This window comes from Fukomys damarensis, unplaced genomic scaffold, assembly GCF_012274545.1.
Source record: "Fukomys damarensis isolate Sample0158 unplaced genomic scaffold, DMR_v1.0_HiC HiC_scaffold_21, whole genome shotgun sequence".
Lineage (NCBI taxonomy): Eukaryota > Metazoa > Chordata > Mammalia > Rodentia > Bathyergidae > Fukomys > Fukomys damarensis.
In genome coordinates this window covers 32,415,656-32,439,557 of record NW_022900933.1, presented here as the reverse complement: position 1 = coordinate 32,439,557, position 23,902 = coordinate 32,415,656, and the positions used below count along the sequence as shown (strand labels likewise).

The following is a 23,902-nucleotide window of genomic DNA, read 5'->3' as shown; positions in this document are numbered from 1 at the left end:
CTAGGGGAAGTGGTGGGGGGGCTGTTCCCTGAGGCAGTGGGATGGGAGCCGATTCTGGGCTTCAGGGGCTGCTCTGTGCCACCTTCCAGCTGTGTTCTGGGATTGGGAAGACCCCAGAGGATGGCCCTGAGGGTTTGCACACATTATTACGTAGGGCCAGGATGCTGTTCTGAAGAGGGTTGGGGAGAGCACCTTGCAAGTCAGAGCCAAAGGTGGGACTCCTGGCTTTACCTTTCTCCTCAAAGAAACCGGACTCTGGCTTATTCCTGGGCTCAGAGGCAGGGTGGATGTGCATCCTGGAGAAGGCGCATTGTTCTGCCTTTGGTGGGGGATTTTACAGGTCTTATGAGAGGCTGCCTAGAGCTCAGGTGAAAGATAAAGTTTTCCTTGCCACACAACCCCCACCCCCTTTTTTTTTGTACCAGGGATTGAACTCGGGACCTTATGCTTGTGAGGCAGGTGGCAGAACCACTGAGCTAAATCCCTTGCCCGAACCTTCATGTTTGATGCTGAAGTGTTGTTTTAGAGCAAAACAGTGTCATCCTCAGCCAGCCTGTTGTCTTTGGTCCTGACTGGCTCAGAGGAGCTTGAGGTGTCTTTCTGCTGGGATCCTGGAGGATTCTGTGAGCCAGGAGCAGCTGGGACCATTTGATTGGGGGCTGTTGGAGCTGGAGGGAGCACTGGCTAAGGGAGGGCCATTGACCTATCCAGGACAGCTTCCCCATGTACAAAGCCAGATCCCAGCTCCTTCCCAGCTGAGCAGGCCTGCAGGGAACAGCGGGTGGAAGTCCTAGGAGCACTTCCACCTGGGAGTGGAAAGAAGTGGGTGAGTGGCTGCTGGCCATGAACACAGCCTGTTCCTCTCTTGGGGCCCCAGTCTGGAAGCCTTGGAGTAGCAGGGCCTGGGCTGGAGGCTAGGGGAAGGATCGGGGAGGTAGGGCCCGGTTAGGGTATGGGTCGCTTTAGGTTTCTTTTCTGGAGCCAGCCGTGGAAGTGAGACTTGCTTAGAACCCCTTGGCCTAGGCTTGCTCAGCCCCTGTGGGCTCCTCTGCTTAGTGGTCCTGATGCTCAGAGACTCTGATGCTGACCTCTAATGCTGGCCATGTCAGGGGCAATTAGCTACCAGAAGTGCTGGTGGACAGCTCACAGGGAGGGCTGCTCCAGGCCATCCTCTTTGCTCCAAGTTTTCCTGCAGTCTGTCCTCTGGCCTAACCTACCTTGGTCTACCCCGAAGTAGCCTCTTGGGCCTTTTGGAGCTGTCCAGAAAGGTAGGGACTAGGTTTGACTTTGAAGACCTGTATTGAAGTCTGTGTGTGAAAACCCCAGCCCAGAGGCCCTGGGAAGCTCAGTGCTTCCATTTAGGTGGGTGTCAGACTGGATAGTGCAGGAACCTTGGGGAAGAACTCCAGGACCTATTCTGTGTGTCTCCAGGGAGAGATGGTTAGTTTGTCAGCTGATGAAAAGAGCACTGGAAACAGAAGCCACACTCATGAAGTTGGGTGATATGACCCATGCAATTCCGAGAAGTCTGCCTGGGGCAGGCTAACAAGTGGCTTGTGAACGTCGCTAAACAGTTTTTGTTGTTGTTTTTAATTTTGCCTTTTTGGTACTGGAGATCGAACTTGGGCCCTTGTGCTTGCGATGTAGGCGGTGGAACCGCTGAGCTAAATCCCCAGCCCAACAACTTTTGTTAAAAAGCAGTGCTGATCCCAATGATAAATGTAACTGTACTGTGTACTTAAAAAGTAGCAGTAAACTCAATAAGATTTAAAAAAAAAAAAGTGCTGTGTAGGATAAAAAATCAAACCATAGCAAGGACACATGGTGAAAAGTGAGGGTCCTTCACACCAGCCTCAGTCCTCAGAGGGAGCCTCATTGCTTCCTTTTTGTGAATTCTCACACCTGTGTTCTGTTTTTACAAGCAGATGTGTGAAGGGACACACACACACACACACACACACACACACACACACACACACTGTGACATACACAGTGGCTCTCCTGGACCTAACTTTTTCATTTAATAAAGCTTACAGTTGAAGTTGGGCGTGGTGGTGCACACCTTAATCCCAGCACTCGGGAGGCTGATGCAGGAGGATCCCTGTGAGTTCAAGATCAGCCTGGGTTACATAGTGAGATCCAGGTCAGTCTCAACTACATAGTGAGACCCTGTCCCAAAAAACAAAACAAAACAAAAACCTTAAAATATTGAAAAAAAAATAAAGCTAACAGATGCTTCTGTGCCTGCACTAACTTGGAAAGCCTTGCTTTCTGTTTTGAGACCAGCCCCCCATCAGTCCCCTCTGGGGTCTAGGCTGGCCCTTGGGCTCCTGGTTCACATTCTCCCTCATCTTAGCTTGGGCTACTGTAACAAACCCTGTGAACTGGTGGGCAGGAACCACAGATGTTCAGTCCTCAGTTCTGAAGGCTGGAGGTCCAAGATGGAGGAGCTGGCCGCTCTGGCTCCTGGTGAAGGTTCTTTTCCTAGCTTTCAAACAGCTGCCTCCTCAGTGTGTCCTCTCATGCATTGAGAGAGTGAGCTCTGATCTCTTCATTTAAAAAAAATTAGGACACCAATCTCATCATGGGGGGGCTCCACCCTTGGCTAACCCCAGGTACTTCCCAAAGGCTCCACCTCCAGATACCAGCACACTGGGGATCAGGGCCTCAGCCTCTTGAGTTTTAGGGGAGTGCGTTGAGCGCATAGCATCCTCCTGGCATAGCAGAACAGTTCTGCAGCCTGTGAAGGGCCCTGAACTCCTGTCTGGGGCGTTCGGCCCCCAGTACAGCTGCTTGTGAGGAGAGACCCAGCACCCAGGAGAGGACCAAACTGGCAGGTGTGGGGGTCAGAGGAGATGAGGACTGAATTGATAGAGATGATTTCTAGCACATTGGATGGACTGATTGTAATTTTTTTATTGGTTGAAGATGCATTTAGAGCTGATCTCAAAACTGGTCCAAGGGAGCACTGCTTGCGGGCCCCCTTAAACCAGAAGAGACCAATAATGGGTCATCTCACTTTCCTGCCTCCTTCGCGGAGAGTCCGGCCTGTGGGGGCTGGGGAGGGCCCTGGGAAGTCTGATTTCCTCAGCTGCCCTCTGAGGTTTCCGGCAAAGTCCTCTTTCCTTGGTTTTGTGTGCTTCTGGGAACCCCCTGTTTCTCACTAGTCCTGGGCTTGTGCTGAACTCTAACCCTAACCCCAACTGAAGAAAAGGAAATGCTCTCTTTTTCCTGAAAATTATAGCCCATTAAAAAGACAATTTAATACTCTGAAAGAAAATTTGAAATGACAAACCCGTCCCCCTACCCCTCCTCCCATCCACATTTCCTTTTTATGTAATTCTCTTCCCTTTTTGTTACAGAGTTGAAATTGTATGGGTAGTATTTTGGTTTCTGTTTTCTGCACATAGCATTGTAGTATAAACAAATTCCATGTTTATACAGTCTTTAGGATGCTCTCGTTTTCCTGTGTGCTGGGGAGTGAGCCCAGGAACTTAACACATGTTAGCCAAGTGCTGCTCCCAGCCTTTTTTTGGTACCAGGGATCGAACTTGGGTCTTTGCTCTTGTGAAGCAGGCGGTGGAATCACTGAGGTAAATCCCTGGCCCTGGCCAATTTTGTTTTTAAGTAGGGTCCTGTAATCCCAGAGGATCACTCTGAGTTCAAGACAGCCTGGGCTACATAGTGAGTTCAAAGCCAGGCTGATTACAAAGCAAGACCCTGTCTCAGAAAAATAAAAAACAGCCAAGCGTGGTGGTGCACGCCTGTAATCCTAGCAACTCAGGAGGCTGAGACAGAAGGATCGCTGTGAGTTGGAGACCAGCCTGGGCTACATAGTGAGTTCCAGGGCAGTCTCAACTACATAGTGAGACCCTGTCTAAAAAAACAAAAAACAAAAAACAAAAACAAAACCCCCCCCAAAACAAAAACCAAACAACAACAACAACAACAAAAAGAAAGAAAGAATTATATATAGTCCATTAAATTAAAAAAAAAAGTTTAAAAATCAAATAGGGTCTTGCTAAGTTGTCCAGGCTGGCCTTGAATTTAAAATAAGGGAAAGGCATCCTCAGCTTTCCAAGTAGCTGGGATTATAAGTATGCACCATTATGCTTGGCTTTAGTGTGTGTTCTTTATTTTTATTTTTTATTTTTTGGTACTGGGAATTGAACTCATGACCTTCCACTTGTGAAGCAGGTGGCAGTACCACTGAGCTAAATCCCGGGCCCTAGTTTGTAGTCTTTAAAAACTAAGCAAACATTAAAATTCTAAGGGTATTAATTATCACATCTGAAAATAACGTACAACAGAGAATGATCTTTTTTTTTTTTTTTTGGTTTTTTGAGACAGGGTTTCACTATGTAGTTGAGACTGACCTGGAACTCACTATGTAGCCCAGGCTGGTCTCGAACTCACAGCGATCCTCCTGCCTCAGCCTCCCGAGTGCTGGGATTACAGGCGTGCGCCACCATGCCTGGCAGATGATTTCTAATTACTACAGATCTGTTTGATGCCTGTGCTGTGATTTATTGAGCTATGATTACTATTGAACATTTAGGTTATTTCCCGCTGTTTTGCTGGTATAGATAACATTGCATGGGATACCTTTGTGAATATAAATGACTTCCTTCCTCTTCCGATTCCAAAATGTGAAATAAGACAAGCCATCCTGAAAGCTGGGAGGGAGCCTTAAGCAGTAACTGTTTGATGAGCTCACCATTCCGAAGCCCGGCTTAGCTATCCCTTATGAGTCTGTAGTCAGGTACAGGTCAGTAAGGGGCTTTGCTGCTGGGGCTTGGAGATGGGTGTGTCCTGGTCGTGTGCCTTGTCCGCCGGCAGGTCTTGTTCCTGTCCAGGAGGTAGCGATCCTAAGCGTCAATGACTATTTTCAAGGCTTCCAGAGGCCTAATCTGACCTCCACAGTCTATAGCCACAACAAGACCCAAAGCCAGCTCAGACTCAAGGGGGAGAAAATAAACTTCAACTCACTGGTGGGAGCAGCAAAGCCAGTGTAGGGGACACGGGTGCAAGGAAGGGGCAAGCTCTGGGAACTGGGTGGAACTCGCTAGAACTCACTCCTGCCCTCTCTGGTCCTTCTCCCGCTCCTCCCTGCATCATTTCCTGATTGCTTCCAGACTCAGTTTGCTGTTGTTGGTCTGCCTGTTTCTTTGCTGGACCAACCCTGCATTCCCCCCGTCCATTGTTTACGGACATCTGTTGGCATATCTCCATGCCAGGCTGTGTGGTGAGTGTGGCCAAGCAGTGGCCAAGATGGACAAAGTCCTGTCCTTTGAAGCTTTAGTCTGCTTTGTGGAGCTGCCTTTTGGGTGTGGGGACAGATGGTGATAGTGTGTGGAGGACGGGGGTGGGGGAGATGGGGGTGGGGGTGGTGTTTGATGTGAGGACCGTGCAAAGTGGAGCCAGAAAGGCAGAGATGCCTGTTGGCCCGGTGAGGTGTCCCTTTGCTTCCCTTTGTTATTGTGATCTGGAGGAGCTTGGGAACAGCAGGAGGGGTGGCTGACTTGTGGCTGGTGGGCAGCTTGCCTGGGACTGGGGAGTTTAGTGGAGGGAGGGGCACTTGCTCTTCCAGCCTGTCCCCTCTGGAGGGTCCTGGCTCTTTGGAGGCCCAGTGGGGCCCAGTACAGGGAGGGTGGGGAGCAGAGGTCCTGGGTGTCAGGGGAAAGGGGACTTTGGCTGGCCTGTTTGATTTCAGCCAGGACCACAGCACACCCAGCTTTTCTGGGTTCTTCTGCTGGCTCTGCCCACCAGCTGTACTCAGCAAGCATCTCTAGCTTCTACCCACTGAATGCCAGGACCACTGTTCTCCCCCAGCTGTGGGGCCAAAGATCTCCAAAAAACTTCCCAGATGTCCCCTGGAAAGGACAAAGTCACTCAGTTGAAAACTACACTGGCTGGAGGTGCTACATAGTTGACTGCTGGTTCCAGCCTGGCTTTGTTACACTTAGCCTGAGTGATTTCCAGGTGGCTGGTCTGGCTGGCTCTGTGGCCGGCCCACTGTCCCTGCTGGAACATGTCAGGCTCGGGTGGCAGAGTGCTTGTGGGGCTTGATGCAGCATGGGAGTGGGATCACCTGTATTTCTGCCCTGTTTTACTTTCTCATTGCTGGGACAAAATACCCAACACTCACAGGTTAGAGGAGGAAAGGTTTATTTTAGCTCAGTTGGGAGGTTTCAGCCCATATAGTCAGCTGGCTCCAAGGCAGAGCAGAGGGGTGTGGCAGAGGAGAAACAGTCCATGGCATGGCAGGCAGGAAGCAGAGCCGCATTGAGGGAGAAGAAGGGATGTATATGCACACCATTCTGGGCCACACCCGCAGTGACCCATGTCTTCCCACCAGGCGTCACCTCCCACTATCACACCCAGCTATAAACCCATCATGAACTAATCCAGTATCACATACCCATGATCAGGTGTCACATGCTCATGTTCCAGTCACTTCTCAAAGGTGCCAACTGTGGGCACATGAGGCTTTGGATGGACATCTCGATAGATACGTTATCCCCCCACTCCACCCAATGGTACCAAGTAAGAACTTCAAGTCTTGGGGCCAGGAAGCCTGGCTGGAAAATCAACATGATCCTTGTCCCTTGCTGGGGACCGTTAACATGGCCCTTTACCTCTCTGCACAGTGACTTTGCCACCTTTGAGATGGGCTGGCTGGGATGGCATTTCCATGGGTGCCGCTGATGACTGGAGACGATGGTGTAGCCCTGTCCCATCAGGGACTACAAATGACTGTACATCCCCTTGTTTCCTGTGACTTCACAGTTCTGGTCCTTTAGGATGGCTCAGGGAGGCAGAGGGTTCAGAGCCAGAAGTCAGCCCCAGTGGAGAGGAGAGGAATGGAGGACAGCCACCCAGCCAGAGCCTGTGAGGCCCTGAACCCAGGGTTCTGAAGAGGGCAGAGTGCACACTGGTCTGTCAGCTTCCCCCAGGAGTGGTGGACTGAGAGCAGAGTCACCTCTTCCACTGTCTTATAATCCCAACAAGGACCCAGAGTGATGTGAGTTTGGACTTGGGCAGACCTAGTTTTGGATCCTTTAGAATTAGCTTCCTTGCTGTTGTGGGGACTGAATGGGGGATGGCAGCAATGACTATACACTCAGTGGGTCAGCCACCATTCACCCCTCCAGCAGTGCCATGAGTCATGCACCATTGTCACTCATGAATGGGAAACCTGAGGTGTAGAGACAGTACCTGGGCCCACAGGAGGTACACAGTAAGTAGGTGAAGCTGTCCTTAAAGTAACTGGCTGCTCTTGTTATTTGAGTCTGAACATCAGAGGCTCTGAAATTTAAAGCCTTATGTGGAGGAGGGAAGATGTGCCCCGCTGGGCAGGGCCTGAGCCAGCTGTGCAGGGAGAAGGCGGGATCTGTCTTGGGTTCCCTGAGCAGCTGGAGGCACATGGCTGGGAGCTGTCTGGCCCTGGTGCCTCTGTTGGCTTTGTTATTTTTTGCCTGCAGGGGCCTGCGTGATCTGTGCTGATGGTAAAACATTTGTTGGGCTGGCGCTGTAATCACACTGCAAGGGACACTTGAAATTATATCTGCATTTGGGAAGCTAATTTTAAAGAACATTTTCCTTTCATAATTATGTGCAATCAGCCAGCCAGTGTTATTGGAGAGTCTCTTTCCCTCTGCAGCTGAGTGAGATGCTTCTTTCCTCTTCCCCACCTTTCCTTCAGCCTGTAGTTGCCACCTCCCCGGCAGAGGGCCCAACCCTGGGCTGTATCTCCCGCTGAGTGCCCTGTGATCTCAAACACAGGGATGCCCACTGAAACAGCCCAGTGTTTGTGATCTGCCAGGGCAGGGGCTGAGCGGGAGAAGTGGAGGCTGAGGCTAGACTCTGGCCTGGGCTGCAGTGTCTGTTTGCAAGACAGGAGGTGCAGTTGGTGGCCTTGATGGAATAGGACAGTTCGGTTTGGATATTGTAATGGCCAAGACTCTTGCAGATGCAAGTGACAGATGAGCTTAAATGAAAGGAGGAATCTTAGAGCTCAGGCAGTCTGACTGTAGAAGAACTGCCTCTCACTCTGCTAGTTGTCCTTCCTGTCCCTCCCACTGTGGCTCAGCCATCAGAATTTTACTCAGCTCTAAACTCTGTGCTCTAAACTATCTCCCCTCTCAGCCTGTCTTAACTACTTTTCTCATCACTGAGACACAATCCCTGACACCCATTACAGGAGGAGAGGTGGATTTTAGCTCATGTTTCAGTCCATGGTTGGCCAGCTCCAAAGAAGAAACAGCATGGCAGAGAGCTGCATCCTTCGTGGCATCCGGGAAGCAGAGGGAGAAGGGAGGAGTTGGGGAGGGAGACAGAACCTTCCAGGCCACGATCACAGTGACCCGCCTCCTCCTCCACCCAGACCCCACATCCCAACCGCAAGTCAGCCATAAGCCCCATAAATCCAGTCGTGCTCCAAACACATGAGGCTTTGGGGTCATTTTAGGTCTAAACCATAACAGACCTTTGCATGTACAGTTCCCACTGCAGCTCCCGCTTCCTCTGTTTTCCTTCAGAACATGTCGCAAGGCATTATACTTACTTTATTTTGCTTTTTCATCCCCTACCCTGCCGCCATGCTGTGAACTCCCCAAGGATAGCTGGAGGTATCCTCACTGTTGTATCCCCATCAGGGAAACTGCCTGTCACATTGTAGGGGCACAAGCAGAGGGCATGAGAATGAGTAAAAAATGTTGTGGGTGGGAAAGCCCAACATCGGGAGGAGTGTTGTCCAAGAAAATTGACCTACTTCCTGCCTACCAGGCCCATTCCCCTCTCTCAGGTTCTTCTGAGAGTTGGGGTTACTGGACAGTTATAGCATCCTGCATTCACAGTGAGTTGAGGATGGGAACGCCCTGCGCTCTGCCCTGCCCTTGTTAGGAAGGTGCTCAAGTTAGGAGAAGACAGGCGCTGCTGGGCCCCTGGGTCTCTGCTGGCTGCCGTGTGGACCCCAGGCTTCCTCAGTAGCCTTCCTCTTGTGAGAAGGCCGTTCCTGGGAGAGTCCTTGGTGTTGTGGGTGGTAGGCAAGGGTGGCGGTCCGGCAGAAGGACAGGTGGTTGGAGTGTGAAAGAACCAGACTGTGGGGTGGGACATGGAGCCAAGGCGGAGGAATAGATGGCATGAGGAAGTAGGCATCTGTCGCGGGGGTCCCTGTGCTGGTGGTGCAGGGACAGCAGGGAGATCCTCCTGGACAGACAATAGTCTGTGCCTGTTGCCACTAAACAGGTGTTCTTCCCTTCTGGGTGGAATTAGATACCCCTTTTGGGCATTTCTTCTTTCTAGGGCCCTGGTTCTTGGTATTAGTTTGTGGTGGGGTTCTGAGGGATTATTCCAGCTGTTTGGGGCCTGTTGCCATGACTCCCAGCAGTGGAGCCAGCCTCTACTTCCTTCTTGCTCACTCTTCAGACCCAGGAAGGAGAAGGCCTATAAATGGGGAGCTTGATAGGCTGTGCAGGGCCTCTGTATGCCTAGTTCTGACCTTGGAGTACTTGGTAGGGTTAAGGGAGGTAAAGTGCAGGGGGCCAAATGGCCTTGGTTTGTGGATGGCTGGCCTGGGTATTTCTTCTGGACCTCAAAATGAACTCAAGGACTCTCTCCCTACTTTACAGCCAGGGTTCCTAGGCCTGGGGCTGTAGGTCTCCATGTCCCTGGGCCCCCTCCTTCCTTCCTGGCTTGTGACACTTCACAGCTATTCCATCAGGGCCCCTGTGGCAATCTGGTTTTACCAGCAGACACATGTGAGGCTGAGCATCAGCCTCCTCCTCAGTTGAAGCCTCTGTGAGCTCCTAGACTTGTGATGAGGAACCTTTTAGAGCTTTCAGTGATAACAAACAGCCCTCTGCAGCACGCGTGCCGTAGATTCACCACCACTATCCTTAACAGATCTTCCTCTTCCCTTCCCTGCATGTGGACACTGGTTGGGAGCTGCTGAGGTTCTCTTAGTGGTAAAGGGGTCAATGTGATTGCAGAGGTGATTGAGTTAGGACCTGGAGAATGACCCTGGGTTCCTGGGGTAGACCCTGTGCAGTTGCCAAAGACCTGATAAGGGAGACTGGACAGCCAAAGAGAAGAGATGTGGCCCTGCAAATAGAGGTCAGTCTGTGATGTGGCGAGGAGCCAAGAAATGTGGACAGTGTCCAAAATGGAGAGGACGGGGCAGGATGGGTCCTCCCAGAGCCTCCAGAAGGAAGCCTGCTGACTGTTGCAGGATTCTGACTTAGAGCCATAGAGGTGCACTCGTGTCTGTGAGGCTCGGGGATCCATTGCAGCAGCAGTCAGAAGTGAGCATGGTGTGCACACTGCCCTCTGCAGGGCTCCACACAGCAGCACCTGGGTCAAGGTGAGAGCAGCGTGTGGCCAAGTGGGCGTCAGCCAGGCTTTGTGGTTCCCTGCCCTTGTCACAAAGCTGGGGAAAAGGGAGACTTTGGGATTTCTTTCCCACTCACCATTCCGAGGTGGGGGAGATACTTGGACAAAGTACTGTGTGATTTAAGTTAGTTGAGACAGAGGGGCACACTCATCTTTTTTTATTTTTCATTCTTTGAGATAGGGTTTTGCTGTGTAGTTCAAGCTGGCTGTGAACTCAGAGTGGCCCTCTGCCTCAGTGTCCTGAGTGTTGGGGTCATAGATGTGCACCATCATGCCTGGTTCTGACCCTAATCTTTACTTTGATGTGACAGCAACTCTGGTGCTCCAGGCAAGAGGGGCCCAGGAAACCCTTTGCTTAGAGACTTGGCCAGCGGTTGCTGGTTGCCTTCCTCCTGTTGCCTGCAGGGCTGTGCTCCAGAGGAGCTCTTCTGAACCTTGGCTTGCCTCCTGCCCACCCTACATTGTAGTGCTGTGTAGGACCCCAGGGCACATAGCCTCTGCTGAGCCTTCCTCTGTTTCCCTGCAGGGAGCAGCATCTCTAGGCTGGGCTTGTGCCTGAGGGCTCCTCTGGGCCCTGACCAGTGCAGGGCTTCACCAAGGAGCCCTGTGAACATTTGATGAAAATCAGAGGGGAAAAATCTGTATGCCTGTGGCTGGAAGCACAGCAGCTAGGCCAGGCCTCCAAAACTCAGGGGCTTGAAGGAGTCCCTACGAGGTCTTGGAATCCAGGGCCAGCAGGGAGCTTTATTTTCAGGGCATGTTAGCAGTGGATTCTGTGAACACAGTCTTGTGGAGAATGTCTGCATCCACATGCAGGCCATGCACGCAGAGCTGCTGTTCTGAATGGGCCTACCTTGAGGGGAGCTGCTGGAAAATGCACTCCTTTTGGGGTACATGTCTCCTTCCAGAGTGCTGGGGGGAGATGCCCACTCAGAGTGTCTTCTGCCTGCCTCAGAATCTTACCTCACTCACTGGGCTGGGATTAAGACAGCTGAGTAGACAGAGCAGGGTGTGTCATGAGTGCCAGGCAGGCCTGCTGGCAGCGGGGTGGGGAGGCCTGGAACTCGCCCTCCCGCTCTCCCAAGTGTGAGGGACGACCGCTACTTCGGCAGCTGTGTCTGTGTGGAAGGGACCCATACCTGGGGTCTGCCTGCTGCATGCCTGCCTAGAGCGGAGCATGCAGCATGGTGAGTGCCTTAAGGTATGTGGTGATGTCCAATCAAGGGAGGGACTCCCTTCCCCCCATAAAAGACTTGGCAGCTTCTAGTTTATCTTGTTATTCTCCAGAGCTATCCAAACAATTCAAATGTTTGTACTGGCTTTAAAATTCTCTTTGTATGTTATCTTTATATTGGGCCATTTCAGTTTCTGGCATTGTGATTAGGAGGAAAATCCAAATTACAAAATAATCATCGAGGGAACCAAGATACCAGGGAGGGAACAGGCAGGCAGGGTGGTGCCTTCAGCATCAGCTGGTTGTGTGACTGAAGAGCCATCACCTCTGTCCCTGCCGAGGTGGGAAGGGATTCCTGGGTGAGGGTGGCTTTTGGGGTGGTAGATGAGCTGCAGTTTGCCAGGGGAGGATGGGAACCCCAGAGAGGGTACAGCTTGCTCAAAGGCAGGAACTTAGGCTCAGCCCTGGTGGTTTAGATAGGAGTCCTCTCTCCAGGGTTTGAGAGGAGGACCTGGCCCTGCCTTCCACCCAGTGCCTCCTAGGATGCACTAACAAATGTCCCTGTGTCTGGCATTGCACTAAGAATTTGAGGATGTGGACCTGGGGTGAGTTTCCGGAGTGACATCTGTGAGCCAGAATAGGCCAGGTGAGGCTGCAGAGACAGACATCCCCAGAGGTAGGAAACGAACTCACCCAGAGTTCATTGTCCATCTGATGGCTCTTCAGAACCGTGTCCTCCCTGCAGGGGCCCAGTGTGCACTGTTGACAGTGTAGGCCAGCTAATTCTGTTTTTAGGGTTCTGCCCTGTGCATTGTAGGACCTCTGCCTGCTGGATGCCTACAGAACTTCTGCCAGTTTCAACAATAAAGACTATGTCCAGGCATTGTTAGATGTCTGGGGGAAGGGTCCCAATTAAAGGCCCTTTTAATCACATTTTTGGCTGGCTCACAGCCTGGTTTTGTTGCCACTCAGTCAGGTTTGCAGGTCTGGGGTGGCTTTGGTGGCTGGAGACACTGCCGTGTGTTCTTTATCTCTGAGGTTGGGAGGACCAACTGGAGGGTCCCACATTGGCAGTTGAATGCTGCTTCCTGGAAGTGATGTGATCACCACTTTTCGTATTTCATTGGCCAAAACAAGTCTTAATGGCCATGCCTGACCATGGGGTGGGGCATAGGGGGGTGGGGATGATCAACTGTTGGTGCCACCTTTGGCATCTGAGCCCTCAACCTTGTAGGGGGCAGTGCCGCTGAGCTAGGCACCCCTGCTCTGTGCCCACTGCTGAATATGGGCACCTAGGAAAGCTTCTCCAGAGATGCTGACCTTGGGTGCTTGAGGGGGTCCAGGGATGATTCTGGGTGGCTTTAGAGGCAGTGGAAGCAGCATGCCATCTGCACACGGGGTTGCAGGGGGAGCGCCATGTCTTTGAGGCATGAGGAGCTCTGGGTGGTATGCAGTAAGGAAAGTTGGGGAGGTAACCCAGGGTTGTTCTCTCAGGGTTGTGCCTGGCACCTTAGGGTGCCGAAGAATCCTGTTATTCCGGGTGTCTGAAATCTGCCAGTTACCAAGCTGGGCTACAGATTGCTTGAGTGAGCTATGCCTGGTATCCCGCTTGCATAATTACCTGCCTCCCTTCCCACATGGTCATTAGCTCTGGGCTGTGGGCTGGGCACACTCCGGCAGGCCTTTCCTCCTGGTTTGCCCTCTGTCAAGTTCATATTCTGGGCAGGTGCAGCTGCCTGTCCTTGCTCACAGGGGCAGGAGCTGCTAAGGAATTGTAGATGGGAGGTCTGGTTGCCCTGTGGGTGTGGTGCCCTTTTTGGGGGTGTTTGGTTGCTGTGGCCAGTCCTTAGCCTCACTTGAGTGGTAGGAGGTGGCTCTGAGCCTGAGTGTTGCAGAAGAGCAGTTCTTGAAACCAAGGGCCTCCTTTTTGGCAGACTTCATTTTTGGTTATTGCTCTGCTGTCTCTGCCTAGAATTCACCTAGCTGACAGTGGACTTTACTGTCCTTGTTGGTGGTGGGGGACCCTCCTTCTCACAGTGCTGATTCTCCATCTCACGCACTTTGCCTGTGCAGCCCATGGGCATCACAGCTGCCCCTGAAGTGCCCCCTGGCTAGGAAGGTCTTATACACTTAGCAGATGTCATAGCCGATACCCAGCAAGGCTCAACAACACATCCTGTGCCTGCTGCTCTGCTGTGAAGCAGGCCTGTGTTTGGTTTTCCCTGTTAACCTTCCCGTGTTGCTCCCTGTGGCTGTGTCAGGCCTTACGTGAACTCCATGGCCACCTATCTGAAATCTGCATTGCTCTCTTCTATTTCCCCTTTTGGTCTGCCTGGCCTCCTTTATCATCTCTGCCTTAGTGCCAGGTCACCCAGGACAATTTTTGTCGTCCTCAGGATGTGCTGTCACTCAGAGAGATAGAAACTCAGCTTGATTGGCTTAAGGAGAAATCCATAGGTGCAGGCACAGAGAGGACTGGCTGTGGGCTGGACTGGAGCCTTACCTTCCAGCAGGAGAGCGAGGACCTTTGTCTGCTTCTGCAGGCCTCTTCTCCTGGGTTGGCCTCTGTCTAGTCTAGATTCTGGGCATTCAGAGGCAACAGTGTCATCCATGTTTCCCAACAGGGCCATATGTGATGTTGATAGCTCCCCAGGACCTATCCTGAGAAGGATCAGGACTGGCCTGTCCTGGGTGGGTGCCACGCCAATTCTGCAGCCAAGTGAGATGGGCGTCCATGTGCCCACCTCTGGAGTGAGAGGGCAGCCTTGTGAGTCAGGTGGGATAGTGGAGGAGCATTTCCCCAACACAGGGTAGTAGAGTAAAGGTAACCAAGTCCATGTCCCCAGTATAGCCAGGTGTTGTGCTGAGCCTGGACTCTTCTTCCTCCAGAGTCTTCCTGGGTGGGTGCTAGGGCTGTCTTCATGTGACAGATGGGAAACCCAGGTTCCAGGTGCATTTGGGGCTGGTCCCATGTTCTGTTGGGGGCTCCCTCCCTCCATCACTTCCTCCTGCCTCCCATGTTGCATTAAGGACTGTCTGCTAAGATCATTCTTGGGCTTGTAACTAACCACTGCCTGGTGCTAGTAGGGTTGGAAAGTGAACTGCTACCATCTCCCTGCAGTGTCCTGGTGCGGTGCCTCAGCCTGCTCTTCTCTAAGCACCATAGCTATTTCTAGTTTTTCTGTCTCCTTTACTCTTGTCCTGAGACCTGGTCGGTTGCTCCTGAGTGCATATCCTCCCCCAGCAAATCAATCCAACACAGCAAGACCAATTTTGCACATCAAAGCCAAATCTGTAGAGTTGCACCTTATGGATGAGCAGCTGTTTTCCTGCCTGGCATTGGAGGTGTGAGAAACCTCCCAGGCCCTGCCCAGACCTCCTGAATCAGAGCCCTGGGAGTAGACCTCCTACTGATAGTTTTGATGAGCTTCTGTAGTGATTCTCAGGTCACCTCCCGGATGTTTGGGAGCATCAGACCAGGGTAAAGGCTGGGCTTTGCAGTTTCAGGCATTTAGGGTGTGCTCCAGCCTACATCACTGTCCTGCTTCTTAACGATGTTTGGGAGCATCAGACCAGGGTCTGATGGTCAAAGCTGGGCTTTGCAGTTTCAGGCATTTAGGGTGTGCTCCAGCCTACATCACTGTCCTGCTTCTTATGCCCTGCCTGCTCCTTGATGGGTCTTACGCTTCCATTTGCCCTGACACTCCCTGGGAGGCCACTGTCGGTGTTTCTCTTTAACCTGTTTCTCTTTAACCAGTGTCCCGAATTCCTGTCTTAGTTAACCCTTCTGTTGCCTACTCAGGTGGCAAACGCTACCTCTTTTCTGATTTTGATCCCTCTTCCCCTGAAAGGATAGATCATTCTATACTTTAAACTCCTCAAGGGTGTACTCTCTTTGCACTTCTGGGGACAGAGGTCCTTTTGCAAAGGACCCCACCCTCTTTGTTGGGATCCTGCTTTGGAAAAGCAAGTTTATGAGTTATGGGCTAGACCTCTGCTCCAAACTTAGTATTGCAGTCTGTGTGAAGAAAATAGGTTTCAAAGTCTATCAAAATTGTCTCCAGGTACGGATTTTTAATAAAATACTTTTAAAATTATTAGTTTTTTTTTTTGTACCTGGGATTGAACTCGGGACCTTGTGCTTTCAAGGCAGGTTGTGGAACCACTGAGCTAAATTCCCCGGCCCTGTTAGTTTTTTGTTGTCACTTTTTCTGTAGCATTGGAAATAGTGTGTATGCCTGTTGTAGGAAACACGGAAAATGCAAGAGGATATCGAGGAGAAATAATCTCACACATCACTTTGCTGTAGCTACAGTAACACTGCATCAGTGTGTGCCCTTCTTGGTGAGTTCAAGTGTGCACTGAGTCTCCCGTGTGGCGGCCTTGTGCCCCTGAGCGTGTGTTACTGCAGTGCCTCTTTCAGTAGAACTTGGGGGGATTTTCGTGGTAAACCCTGAGTTCTCTTCTTTGTTTCATCATCAGTTGATTTGTATTTCTATCAGACACCCTCTTTGTGTCAGCACGGGAAAAGCCAGCAACTAGAGTGTTGCTTATTGTCTAGAAAATAATTTAAAATATGTCTTTCTAGTTTTTGAAACTACGTTACAGGCGCCTGGCACAGAATTCAAAAACAGTGAAAAGGAATCTCCTTCTCACCCTAATCCCCAGTTGTCTCTGCCCTTGACCAGTGGCCAGGCTGGGTCATTTTCTTGTAGCACTTTCACATTCATTCTGTGTATACATAAGCATACATCCTTGCTCTGGATGTTGTTCTTAACACAGGTAGTTGCATACAAAATAGAAGGTTTTGTACTTGTACTTTTCATGTGGTAAGATCTTGAAGATAATTCCTTACCAGCAAGCAGAGCACTTCCTGTTCTTTTTTACTACTTCATGCTATTCCTTTAATGGCTTGTGGTTTGTTAGTGGAGGTGTCTCTTGGGGACATGTAGTTTGTTGCCAGGCTTTTGAAATCACAGACACCTTGGTGGCTGCCATCTCAGAGCCTGAAGCATTTTGCACATTGGTGTGCAAATGGTGTGATGACGTGGGGTGGTGGAGTTGGGGTTTCCAGGGGGAACGGCTGACCACTTGACAACCAGCTCTCCAGGTTCTCTCCCCTCCTCCATGACCCCATCCCATATCCATTGCTTTTTCTTTTTCCCTTTTAGTTTTATGATTCTCTTTCTGAAATTTTTGGCTGATGCAGGATTTCAGAGCCTGCCCCTCAGGTCTCCCAAGACCGCCAGTTTTTGCTCTGCAGAATCCAGTGCAGGAGCAGTCCCCAGCAGGTGTTTGTAATTTGCTGAGAGGAAGTAGTGCCCGGGTATAGGAAGGGGTAGGTGGCACCTCAGCCTTGGGGATGATATGTGATACCTGCTCATGACTGCCTGGAGGTTTCCTTTGTGCCTGTCTCCTCCCAGAGGCCATAAGCCCTACAAGGTCCCAGATTGCCTGGTACGTTTGTTGTATCCTTAGCATGCCAGGCTACATCTTTATGTATGTGTCCTTTCAGTAACCAGCAATGGTTTATGAGTGTCTGTATGTTGGGTGGGTGTACAGTTTTGAATTTGGCCACTCTTTTCTGAGCATCTGCCAGAGGTCCTTCTTAGCAAAATGTGCATAGCACAGCCAGGTTTGATGGCACAAGGGTCTGTAATCCTAGCACTCTGGGAGGCTGGGGCAGTAGGATCATAAGTTTCAGCACAGCTTGGCCAATTTAGTGACTTAGTGAAGTCCTGTCTCTGAATTAAAAAATAGAAAAGGACTGGGAATATAATTCAGTGTGAAGGCCCTGGGTTCAAACCCCAGTACTGCAAACACACACACATGCATGCACGCATGCACGCACGCGCGCTCCATGCTGCCTCTGTCTCATCCTTACCCCAGCGTGCCTCCTGGGTGGCAGCAGTCCATGCTCTGGAACAAAGGGAATAGGATCCCGAGTTTTTGGGGAGTGTTGTGTGGATCGGTGGGGAAGGTGCTATTGGCCAGGGAAGGCTTCCTGGGAGAGTCTACCAGAGCTGAGTCCTAAAGGGCTGGGGTGAAAGTGTACACCCAAGCAAAGGATGAGACATGGGACCACACTGGATGGGCCCAGGCTGAAGCTTGTGGTAGGAAATGTGGGGCAGGGAGATGAAGGTGGTTGGCCAGCAGGAGCCTTTGTCTGCCTTGGGCAGATCCCTACCCAGGCCCACGCCCCAGGGTCTTAGATCAGGTGAGGGTGAGTCAGGCACATGGACCATTAGGGGTCCTGCGATTAATGGAGGGAGAGACAGGGCCGGGTGGGGGACATAAAGTTCAGGTCAGTAAGGTTGTGGGTGAACCAGGGGCTAAGGAATGGGCAGAGAGTCGGCAGGGACCAAAGATTGCCAAGATGGATGAACCAGCTGGTGCAGGACAGGGAAGAAGCCATGGCTTCCTGCCGATGAGAGTAGAAAGACCAGGCTGCAGTGTCCACCTGTGGTCGTAAATTGTGGGGAGCCAGGGGCAGTGGTTGAGCTGAGCAAGGATGCAGGCCTTGGTGCTGCATTTGCTGGTGGGGAGAGTGTCAGGTGATCTGGACTCCACTAGGAAGGCCTGGCCCGAGGTCCCAGGGAGACAGCTGCTGTCCATGTCATAGGACTGCAGCCATGTCCTTGGGAACCAACCCTCTTTTAGGCTATGGGTGGTTGTGGTGGGGCCTGGGTGCTTGGAGACCTGGTCCTCAAAAACAAGGCCACTATGGGGATGGCGTGAGAGGATGACTGCTGGTCCTCCTCCCACAGCTTCCTGCCCCATCCTGTCATCCTGCTTCAGCCATAGCGAACGTTTTGGAAAGAATGCTTCCTGCCTGCTGGAATAATGCTTTTTTTCTTTGTTTTTCTCCACAGGAAACGAGGCATAGAGGTCGTCCAGGTGAGTACAGACCATATACCCACCATTTTCCAAGTAGAGGGACCTCCTGGTGTGAGCTTTCCCATCTCCTTGAGTGTCTGGATGCTTGGCCCTCTCTTTGTATGCATCTGGTTTGTGACTTTCCCTGAGGAGTCGTTGCACTTTCTGCCCTAGGCTGAGCGCAGACTCTTGACTGCTGGCTGCTTGGTTGTGGAGATTTATAATGGTTTTTGTCAGAGAAGGAGGCTAGATGGCATTAGTTTGGGAGTGGAGGGGGCATGGCAGTGCTTGGGTTTGGGGTGGGATGGATGAAGGGACAGTGGCTACTCAGAAAGGTTTCTTCTCATTCTGTCCCCTGGATGGACTTGGGTCAGGGGCTTATTGGCTGGAGAAGGAATGGCAGCTGGATAGAAGAAGGGATGGAGAGAGAGAGGGAGGGAGGAGAAGGACGGAGGGCTGGGTGGATGGAAGGAGAAGGAAGATGGATGGATGGATGGATGGATGGAGGAATAAACGATAGAGGGAAGGAGAGGGAAGGAAGGAGAGATGGACAGATAAGGAAGGATGGATGGAGGAAAGGTGAAAGAGGGATGGGATGGATAGGTAGAGGGAGGGAGAGGAAGGATGGATGGAGGAGGAGGATGGTTGGATGGATAGATAAGGGGGGAGGATGGATGGAGGCGAGGGAGCAGGAAGCAGAGAAAGAAGGAAGGAAGGAGAGATGGATGAAGAACTCTCCCTCTGACTCTGAATTAGCTACACCTGGCAGCAGCTAGCTATCTCAGGAGAGCTGGAAGATTTGGTTTCCAAGAGGAACCTGGAGTGAGGGGACGCCTGGGAGCCTTCTGGCTGGTACATTTGCCTCTGTGGTTATGACTGGTGGAAGATGGAATGGGAAGCAGTTTTCTCCATGTAAACACAGAAATACACTGAGACCAATGAGGGGCAGGCTGGATTGTCTCCACCAAAGCTGGCCTGGCACCTCGTGAGGATGTAGTGAGTCCCATGGGCTGTCACCCTTGTTGTCCCTTCCAAGGTGCATCTGCCTGCAGCTGCTGGGGACCAGATCAGGGCTGACGAGGAGCCTTCTGACATCCCCTGAAGGTGGTTTCCTGAAAGCCTGCTGTGTTGCTCTCAGGACCAGAGCACCAGCGTGGGTTGGGGTGGTACCTCTGGGGAGGCACTGCTGGACTCTTCTTTGTGCCTTTCTGCTGGTGATTTGAGGGTTGAATTTGTCACCAGGAGCCGAGGTTTCTTTTGGGGTGGGGAGGGAGTTTGTGGAAGACTCTCAGCACCTGTAGACTTTTTGTCCTGGCTCTTCTTGGCTCTGCAGAGTCGCATGACTTGTGCTGACCTTTTCTATGACCTTGATTTCTCCATCCATCCACTGTGACAGTTGGGCTTGAGGAAGGGCTAAGAAGTGTGCTTCCAGGGCACTCCCAGGCAGTTTGGTTGTGGCTATTTGGGGAATTCTGTGATTGAATGAGAATCAGGGCTGCCAAGGGCCCAGGGAGTGCAGCTTCATTGCAGGATTCGTGATGTCTCAGGCCACTTCCACTGCAGGATGCTGGGACAGTGGTTTCAGTGGTTGCCTTGGAAAGCCTCATTCTTTGCAAAAGCCATTTACCCATCAGCAAGCCCTTGGCTGGGAGTTGGTGCTCACTATGTGTGGGAAATCACAGCTTCCTTGCAGTTCGCTGCAGCCACTGATGAGGGTCCCCAGGAACTGCACCTGGGATCCATTTCTGAGGAAGTGTGTTCCTGTCCGCACAACAGTCTCCCTGCATGACTGGGAAAGAGGCACCCTTTCCTCAAACTGATCCCAAACTGTAACACAACAGGGCAACTGGGAGGTTGAAAGCTTGGTTTGGGTGGCTTCTCAGGGAGACCGAGACCAGACTTTCCACACACTCATTCGAGATGGAGTTGGGGACAGGAGCCCTTGTTTCAGGGTGTGCTGTGCAGAAGGACTCTAAAATCTTTTGAGATGCTGTGCATTTTGATGATTGCTCAGGGGCAGAAGTGATGGCTGGGGACCAGAGTGATGCCAAATTGGATGCTTTCCATCCCAGCATCTAAAAATAAAGCCCACCACGGTTCCTCCCAGTGCACTTCCTCCTGGCATCCCTCAGCCTTTGGAGAACTTTTACATTTTAAGGCATGGAGAAAGGCTCCATGGTGAAAATTGGAAGCCATACTACTTGGCTGCTTTTTAAAAAATCAGCCGGGCTTCTGTTTGCCATATCCCAGGCTGTGGCCCCTGGAAGCAGAGATGGGTGCTTTGCAGTCACTGGGTTCAGATGTTAGTGAGTGTAAGGGTGAGCTGGCCACGCCCAGCTAACCCCAGCCCTTCTGTGTCACGTCCTCCATGCCATTCTGTGCAGCAACCCCCACCCCAATGTGGGTGGAGATGTATCCTTCCTAAAGATGTGGATTCGGGCTCAGCATGTTGTGAGCAGGCCTGCTGGTCATTGGTACAGTTGAGATCTGAGGGTGGGTCTGTTGGTCTGCTGTGGGTAGGCATGCTGTTTGCTATAGCTCTCCCTGCCTAGCATTACTGGCCTTTTGCTACTAACTAAACGGATGTTGTGGCCTGGGCTTAAGATCCAAGACTGTGAAAGCCTAGTTGATCCTGTGGTGTTTGTCCAGGCCATGGAAGTAATTTTTCTTCCTGCTGTGGAATAGCAGCAGTACCAGTGTTAACATTTATGGGGACTGCTGTGTGCCTGTGCCGCGTGTTGACACCATTTACTGTAGAGGAGCATTTGTGTGTGATCTTTTCCAGGTGGAGGCGGGGGCATATTTAAGAAAGTCCTCTACTTCCTCATTTTGCAGGTCGTCTACTTCCTCATGCGCTGGTCTGGCGCCACAGCTGGTAGGCTGGGGAAGGAGTTTATACACTCTCTTTCCTTGTCTCCCCAGCTGCCCTTCCATGTTGTGCCTCTGTGTGGCCAGTGTGCATGGTGATGAGAAAGACCCTGTGGGTTCAAGTCCCTGGCTGTGTGATGTTGGCCAGCTTATGCCTAAGCACTCTGCGTGTCAGTCTGCCCACCTGTAAAGTGGACATGATTGTAGTGGCTGTTTCCACAGGATCATTGTGAAGACTGACTTGATTCATGTGATGGAGTTGGTCCAAGCCCGGTACATGGAGGCTGGTGATCTGCAGAACCACACCTGTCACTGTCCACAGGAGACCTGAACATCTGTGTGGACCACAGGGTGCGAGGCCCTCCAGGTGTTAGGGGAGGTGACTGGTCTTCGTAACTCTGAGCCAGGGAGCTGTTTCCACTTCCGTGCTTGCAACACAGCTGAAAGACAAACTGACCAAGTTGTCAACTGATGTCACGTTAGAAATGATTTTTGAGGGATGGCATTAAGCTCACTAGTGTGGCACTTGCCTAGCACACATAAAGCCCGAGGTGATCCCCAGCACTACAGAATAAAAAAAGATTTTTTGATAAGAGATTACTATACTTCTTGGCATATAATTCCAGAGAATTTGCTATGGCAAATCTTTTTCCATTCCATCTTTGTTTTTTTTTTTTTTTTTTTTTTTTTTTTTTTTTTAATGGCCCCAGGGCTTGAACCCCCCCCCTTGGGCTTTCGAGGCAGGCAGCGGAACCACTGAGCCAAATCCCTGGCTCAGTATTTTTTTTTTTTTTTGTAAGTAGGTGATTTTAACACTGTGTCTACAAAAACTGAGAAACGAAAATAGAATTGATAAGTCTTGTCTTACTCTAGCAATAGGTAACATCCATCTATGTGAATACCTGAAATAACTTTTAAGAAAGACCCACTCATCTCTTTAGAGTTGTATTTCTAACAGTTAATTTTTTATGCTTATAATTTGTAGTTTTGGATGTTTCTGTCATGTTGATCAGTTATGTACTAAAATAGTAATTGTAATAATCAGTTCAGACGAAAAATTTGACTTAAAGAGATTCAGGTCAGGAAAAACTTTTAAATAGCAACACTTTTATATTTATATCTATCCATAATAGAAGAGTCAATGAGAGGGTTTTCAACATAAAATACACTGTAATAGTAAAAACATGACTGAAGAAAGTGAATTGGAAATTAAAATCCAAGGAAGAAAAGGAACATTGTTAGATTTCCAGCTGTCACAGAAGAGCTTGGTTATATAACTTCGAAGTGGATGATGGTGGATCTCACATCACTGTGGTATTTAGATTCCATTGGATCCTTTTAAAAGGGAAATAGTAACAGTTTTATTTTAAAATGTTAATATTTATAGTATGTTGGAAATTACATCCTCTGCAAGTATTTAAACTGATGATGAGAAATTTTAGATGTCAACTTAAAAATGTGCAAGTAGATGCACTGTTTTAAACATTTATGGGGGGTTGGTTTAAAGACCATTTGCTTCTCGGAACCTGGTGTCACCTCAAGAGAGGGACAGCAGCAGCCCGTCTTTAGGTCACCTGGGGCTGGGCCACGCCGGTGCGTCCCTGAGGTCCAGAGAAGCCCTCCGGGATTTCCTCTGCGGTGACTTGTCTGCAGACAGACTGTTCTTCCTTAACCTGGCCTGTTGGGCCACACAGTGATGAACGTGAGAAGGTGATAAAAGACGTGTGGCACCCACTGGTGGAGGCAGAGGCCCAGGTGAGGCAGATCTAGGGTGTTCAGGAGCAGGAGGAGTCCGCTCTATGTGTAGGGCTGGGCCCTGGGCTACAGGACGGGGGGGGGCAGTGCAGAAAGGATTGTGGGACAAAATGTCCCTCCCCCATGTTCTGAGGGCCCACTAGCCGTGCTGGTGAGGTTGCAGGTACCCGTTTGCCTCAGTTTTCTCCCCTGTTGTGTTTTGTTTTGCTCTTTTGGTACCGAGGATCGAACTCAGGACCTTGTGCTTGAGAGGCAGGCACGGCAGGCTCAGGCCCTGAGCTAAATCCCTTGCCCCCTCCTCTGTACTTACAGTGAGGAGATGCTGGACCCACAGGCCCTTGACTCCACCACTTCGGGTGTTGACATTGGCCTCATCAGCCACTGAGTGGCTCTGTGGGCCTTCATAGACAGGGTTGTGGTGAGTGGTGTGGGCCTCCTCGCAGCAGTGTGCCCCCCTCCTTCTCCTGGACAGGATTTGCTATGGGCAGGCTGCAGGGGCTGGAGTCACACTGGCCCAGCCAGGTCCCTTCAGCTCTGTGAGGGCTGTGGTCGGCTCACAGTGGCTCAGAGGGCTGAGGACAAGGGGACAGGCATGTAGGAGGATCCTCACCTAACCCGGTCAATGACTTGTGGCATTGAGTGTCCCCCAGAGAGGTATGGTCCACACCTCAGGCCATCAGGGCTTCAGTCGGCTCCTCAGGCCCCTTTGGCTTCTAAGATAGCTAGGTGCTAAAGTGACCCCGCACAGTGAGCACTGCCCCTTCACTCAGGGAGTGTCATCCTGGCTGGGGCCTAGGCAGAAGACCTGCACCAGGCTCATGGCACTGGGGCATTTCC

The 23,902-nt window shown here is 51.1% G+C and overlaps 1 protein-coding gene across 1 annotated transcript in view; it reads left to right on the top strand.

Moving 5' to 3' along the window:
- The window catches only part of Itpk1 (inositol-tetrakisphosphate 1-kinase), a 146,415-nt gene that overhangs the window by 11,631 nt on the left and 110,882 nt on the right, over window positions 1-23,902 (top strand). Inside the window, exon 3 of the mRNA XM_033766732.1 lies at window positions 18,439-18,463. Within this exon, the coding sequence (XP_033622623.1) occupies window positions 18,439-18,463 (25 nt within the window). The remainder of the gene's footprint in view (window positions 1-18,438; window positions 18,464-23,902) is intronic.